The sequence below is a fragment of the Primulina huaijiensis genome, unplaced genomic scaffold (genome assembly GCF_012295235.1).
Source record: "Primulina huaijiensis isolate GDHJ02 unplaced genomic scaffold, ASM1229523v2 scaffold208162, whole genome shotgun sequence".
Lineage (NCBI taxonomy): Eukaryota > Viridiplantae > Streptophyta > Magnoliopsida > Lamiales > Gesneriaceae > Primulina > Primulina huaijiensis.
The window spans coordinates 1-6,416 of NW_027355161.1; the positions used below are offsets into that span (position 1 = coordinate 1).

At 35.7% G+C, this 6,416-nt stretch overlaps 1 protein-coding gene across 1 annotated transcript; it reads right to left on the minus strand.

Moving 5' to 3' along the window:
* Positions 1-7: 7 nt before the first annotated feature.
* On the minus strand, positions 8-6,283 carry LOC140966874 (chaperone protein dnaJ 13-like; the record flags this gene model as incomplete). The annotated part of the gene is made up of 11 exons (XM_073427149.1): positions 6,056-6,283; positions 4,797-5,083; positions 4,094-4,291; positions 3,888-4,002; positions 3,058-3,144; positions 2,701-2,789; positions 2,021-2,105; positions 1,735-1,788; positions 1,262-1,342; positions 665-742; positions 8-247 (listed from the first exon to the last, which is right to left on the minus strand). Coding segments are annotated over exons 1-11 (1,458 nt in total), but the record flags the coding sequence as incomplete, so codon positions are not given.
* Positions 6,284-6,416: the final 133 nt, after the last annotated feature.

Below are 6,416 nucleotides of genomic sequence, written 5' to 3' on the forward strand. Positions count from 1 at the left end.
GACCAACCTTGAGTTGCCCAGAATCATTAACAAGAAAATTTAGAGGTACTGTGACGTTTATGATTTGTGAAGCCATTTCATCTTCTGTTTCTTCCAATTTATGCCTATCAAACATGGCTTTACGATTTCCATAAAATGCCTTTCTAACAACCAATCCGTCCCTTTCTAACTGCTTGTTTCTTTTCCTATCAGCCACATTTTGTAACAGCTGTTGAGCTTTCTGAGCAGCAGCTCTTGCCTCTTGAACCTGCGGCAAGAAAACCATAACAGAAAACAAATGTCAGACAACATAGCTGCGATTGAAATAAGATATGGAGGGAGAAGGCTAAAAGCTCCCGCAAAGACAAATCAGTGCTCAGTTAAAACAAAACAAGCAATAAGATACACGACTCCACTACCGAAGTAAGCTTTACAAGTTCCAATTGAATTGATCAAAGAATCATACAACTAAACCAATTTGTTTTGTGCTACCAAAAGAGAGACCATACTGAGAACTAACTGTTCCCTTACCCTAGCCACCACAAGACCTCGCTAGAGTGTGCAACACAAACTTCGGTCTCTCAATGGCTCTTGAATTGCAAGGATACATGATTTTTAAATTGTAAATAGCAGATAACTTAATACTTTCTGCAGCATTTACCAACAAAAAACAACAATAACGTACCTGGCTTCGAGTCTTCTCAACATTCTCCAAAGCCTTCTCCTTTTCCCTTCTAAGATAATAAGGTTTGAGAACAAAGTTCTGAAAAAACGGACATTATCAACAAGCATTTATATAATCCAACTAGACAAGTAAAGAACTAAATATCCATAAAGGAAATATGATCGAGATGTTCACGTAAAATTTAAATCAACAGACTAAAGGACAATAAACATGCAAAATATATGTTAAAACTGGTCATCACATCCAAAATATGCTTGCAGGCATGACACCATGACAACGATAGCACACAACATGACCTTAATAGTAATTAAACATGTTTAAAGACATCCCAATGTCTCTTCACAAAAGAAAAAAGTGTCTTTACCATGCAGAGGTCGATTACATATGTTAGCATATTGCAACCACAAATTCCAAGAACAAAATCAAACAAACCATGGATGCTGAGATTCACTTCTCAACAAAGATATGGTTTAACCTAGCTATTGATAAGTAGCTTAAGAAGTTGGGAGAACAGCTAGAAGAGTTGACAGAAAATCTCAGCTACAAATGCTCGGACAAAATTGGCTAGTTTCACATCAATCCACTGGCTAAGCTAACCTTCAGCGTAAAATACAACGAAACTGGAAATACGAATGCTCCAGCGGCAAAGAGCAGATTCAAATCATCGGACAGCAATATCTGCAAGCAATGGTACATAATTAAATTCCATGAGACACGTTTGTGGATGATACCAACAAATAATAGAGGTCACTCAGATGATTAAAAAGTTCACGTTTTGATTGCTCTTTTATGTAGATAATCAAGTTAGCATGTCTCGGAGTCACTTGATCTGAGAAAGAACTAAAAAATGACACACTGGGCCAAATAAAATAGCATCCCTATTTCTCTTTCATGTTTACGTTCCACAAGAGTCACAGTAAATCTCTATTTCTTCTTGAAAGTGCACGAGCTTATGTAGAAACCAAAAGAATTAGAGTCTAAACCACAAAGAGAGACCAGAAATTAGGTAAACAACAATAATTAAAAATTGAGTAATTTATAGATTAATAACTGTTTGAGAAAGCACTTACAGGAACAATCAGCTTTTGTCCTCCACGATGCAATTCAAATTTCCAAAGAATTCCCTATGGATGTAAAAACTAAGAATAAGTGATGGTGGGAAAATTTTGCTCAAAGTAGTTATGTAAGCTAGAAAAATATTCCAAAAAAGTGTAAACAAAACTGAAATGTATGCTGCCAGTCATCTTTAATAACAGTCCATGCAAATTTCCGGCATCTTTAATGCCAAAAAGAAAAGGTTGGCTACACCTTAAAACAACAAAATTTAACTGAAATGTATGCTAGTCATATGGATACCTGAATTCCAATAGAATACAGCATTCGAATGGTACTGAACTTAGATATCTTTCTTCCGCCTCCAATTTCAAATGCAAGTGCACCACTGCAAACATATAGAGGATAACAAAAGTTTGATTTACAGAGCTGGTACAAACTTCAGCATAAGAATGGAGTCTCTGAAACAACATTTAATTCAAAAAAAACTGTGACAAGATTTATTCCGAATGTCTAAATACTAATTAAAAACGAGAACAAAAATGAATAAATTCATTGTGAACTTAATATAGTTTCTAGCTCGAAGAGGCGTTGAAATTTATTTATGGGAAATATCACTACATACATTATAGCACTTGCTGGACAAATGACAATCTATTAACTGTGTATCTGTAATGTGGTTAAGAAAGAAGCAACAATATTTATTTATTATTATTGGGAGCAATAATTGCCCTTATTGGTAAGGGCCGGAAGATGATGTTTGGGACATTGTACTGTTTTAAAAATATTGAATTGCAACATTACTACAAGCTATAACACATTGTAAAACAATAAAGACTCGATACTACAACTGGTATTAGTGCCAAAGTCTTCGACCATCAAGAATTGCAAGTTTGTGCACTTATCGAGAGAGAGAACAATGGAAATAACCATGAAATAGCATCAAACATTCGAGAGTTCAAACAAACAAAAGTAAAAGACACCTTCCCACTGTGCCTGCAATGCGTCCATGTGACTTTGAGGAAAAGCGGTGAGTGTATTGAGCAGTTGCACCAAATGAGCTTGCGCCAAGCTACAGGATCGGATAGTGAGATAAGTGTTATAATAAGAATGAAGCGGCGCTCATTTATTTTAATCAATAATAATGTTGGTAGAGCATACGATGAAATCACATATAAAATGAAGGGATCATGAAATTGCCTCTTCTATATCAATAAGGAAAAACTGGATGCAAATAATGCAGTACGACTTTTTAATTGATTAAGAAATATGTATTACCTTCTTAGAAATATATAAATTGAAAACAAAAACAAACAATTGAAATTTAAAAGCAATGCTACCTTAAGCTCTCCGGAAGCAGACATTTTTTCAGCCTTCTTTCGCCATCCAACACCAATGGAAGACTCAGAACCTAAAGCAAGTTGAATCTGTGAGACAAAAAAGGGACAGAAAGGAGTTACTTGTAAAGTGGGAGAGGAATAAATTTTAAGGTTAAAAATAGTTGGTATTGTTTGAAAAATTCATTGGACATTGACCAAACAAAATACGACAGAGGTAAACAAAATACAGCTCCGTTCTCATGCATTGCATGAAAGAACAAGTTGTGTTGGTTCTATCTCGACTCCATAAGAAATTGTGGAGTGGATCTCCCAACTGATGGACTAATCTTTTAGGTTTGAGCGCTCCTCTTGAACTTATGGACCTAACATTAATTCTTTTGTTGAAAGTCGACACACCAGAAGCAGGCGCCTTAGAAAGGCCAACAATCAGGTCAATATCGATAATGTGACCCATGTTCACATTCTACATTATTAAATTTGTTTAATAAGAAGAAGGAGATGAAAGCCGACACAGCAGAAGCAGGAGCCTTTGAAAGGCCAACAATCAGGTCAATATCGATTATCGATCATGTGACCCAATGACAAGAGAATTGGATAATAAGAGAAAATTCTCATTTTTCATTTCAGATTAAAAATTATAGCAGAACATATATTTACAAATGCAACCACAAATACAATGCATTAGAATATTTATTCACAATAAAACTAATATAATCAACTAAAGATCTTTCAATCCCAAGAATTATCACAAGTTCCTGAAAGACCACAAGCACTAATGCATATTTATCGCTGCATTGAAGGAATAACAAAGTAATACAGAAAATTCTAACATTTCCATTTGTTGTCTCTGACATTTGACGGGTCCAGGTGTTAGATAGATTCAATGAGCCATCTTTCAGAGACATGGTAACACCCGCTGTTGCTGTAGAGTGAATAGACAACTGGCTGCAAAAAAATAAATAAAGTACAAGTTAGTGAGTGAAAATACTTTCACCTAAGAAGATACAATATACCTATTGGGCAAAGACAACCCCACCGTGAAGTTTGAATTCCTAATAGTGATTGCAAACCTAAGGATCCCATTAGTTCTACAGAAGAAACAGGAGATAATTGATGCCTAAAGACAGCTGTGGCACCACCACCCCCAGAATATCCTTTAACCGCCAAATTTCCACCAATAGCAATAGAATTAGACTTGGATATTTGAGATTGAACTTCACTAGCCATAGCCATCCTGACATTCAACATGAGCATTAACAAAGGGTGAGAAAAAAGAAAGATAATGAAAGGAATGTGTAGTTAGAATCTCCAGCTGAGAATGTAACTAAGACTGGATATAAACACGAGGCTGTTTCCATGTTTAATTTTTTTAAGCAAAATTTTTTCATGCAGTTAAAACTTGCAGATAAAGTTAAGCTATTGAATCTTAGGGTTTTTAAGCCAAATGATCAAAAGAACAGTTAGATGACAGAACATCTGAATTTGAGAGACCACATAGGCACATGATTAAGGAGAGAAAATCATCGGTCATGCAAATGCCCAATTTGTAGAACAGCTTGGCCATTTATGAAGAAAGGAAGAACAGCACCAGAGTGACAGTATTTTATTATAGGCTGCATGTCACACTATGCATTATAGTTCATGCAAGGTAAAAGTTTCCTGAAAACAAGCTAGCCAAAACAAAACATCATAACATTTAAATTGAAAGCCAAGGAGGATTTAGAGAACACAGGTTGTACCCTTTCATAATGCCATCACCATCTAAAAATTCGGGCAATGACAAATTAGCCAGGATAGAGCCAGATGTTCGTACATGTGCAGAGACCCTTTCGTGATCTCTCTGACGCTTCAGCCTCTCAAGCTCTTCCTTGATCTCCTCAACTTTGTTAAGTTTAGGGCCAAGTTCAAGGCCAGACGTCAATCCCTCCATTCCATATATATCGTATATCAACCTTTTATTTTCATCAGTTAAAATCTCGTAAGCTTCACATATTCGTTGAAAGTTCTCCGTAGCAATTTCCTTCATCTGAAAAACAATTAAGCAGAGTATATATTGATGCACAGCAAAAACAAAAGGCTTGATCAGGTTAAACAAATAAATGATATTACATATCTGGCACATTATTCAGTGAAAAGAACTGATCATGAGTTTCAAGGAATTTTGTTGGTTTAGGAAATAGTTGCCAAGCACGCAAAAGGTACGCGCCTAGGAGATGACATCTTGGCGTATTCCTGTAACGGCGTACCACTTTTTTCCTTTTAAATCATCTTATCAAAATTCTTGTTTTAAAGGTAATTAAAATTGTCTTATTGATGTGAAAATCCTGGTTCATCTAATGAGTATATGTTTCTACCATTGTCTCCTGTACATCCACGAGTTTTTTTTATTGCTAAAGTCAAAGATTGTAGGTATTAAGGAAAAACCCATCCAAGTGATTCAATCCACTGTCTTGATCACATTTCAAGGTTTAGTTAGATTAGGAGCATACCTAGGTTATTAGTTCCTTCCACTTCATTGATAAAAGCCAGAGTGCCTTTATGCACCTAGGCATTTTCTTCCCAGTGAAAAAAATTCATATTTGCACCTCGTATAAGTTTACACCCTCTGACCCTCTTAGCACAAATCAATTGTTAAGAAATTCTTATTCTCGAACTTGAACTGTACATAATTCCCACCTCAAAAATTCAAACTAAGAATCAAGGTAATTTCATCAGAAGCTCAAACATAGTTCTAGGCACCAAGTGTTTAACATCATTCCTACCTTTAATAAAATTACCTTCCGATAACCAATTCTGAAGCGTGATTAACAACTTTTCCCAAACTTGACGAAAATCTAACCGTTATAACATTCTAACACTAACATAATACATTGTCATCCGTTAAAACAAATAATCGAGTTCGTCTAACAAAATCAATGATACAATCTAACTAAATATCACACTAAATATGAGGAAACAATCGATATTTTCAAATAAAAAAGAGTGAGCTGTTCTGTACTTGGGAAGCTTGGTATTTGTCAGGATGATAAACTTGAGCCCATTGACGATAAGCCCTTCTGATTTCTTCGTCAGATGCTTCGGGTGAAACGTGAAGCAACGCATACAGTTCTCTGTTGTTGGGTTCCTCATTTCGCTCCTTCATGTCTTCAAATTAACTGTGAATCGGTGAGGAGTTTAGGGTTTTAGCTGGAAGATGCTATGTTAATTGTCCCCAAATAAAATAGTTTCTAGCCTCTTGATGGGGAATTACACCGAAGCATGCCGATCAAGATGATAATAGTACCCAAAACTTGCGAAATAAAATAATCAACAAAAACACAAAGATTTACGTGATTCACCCAATATAGGCTACGTCCACG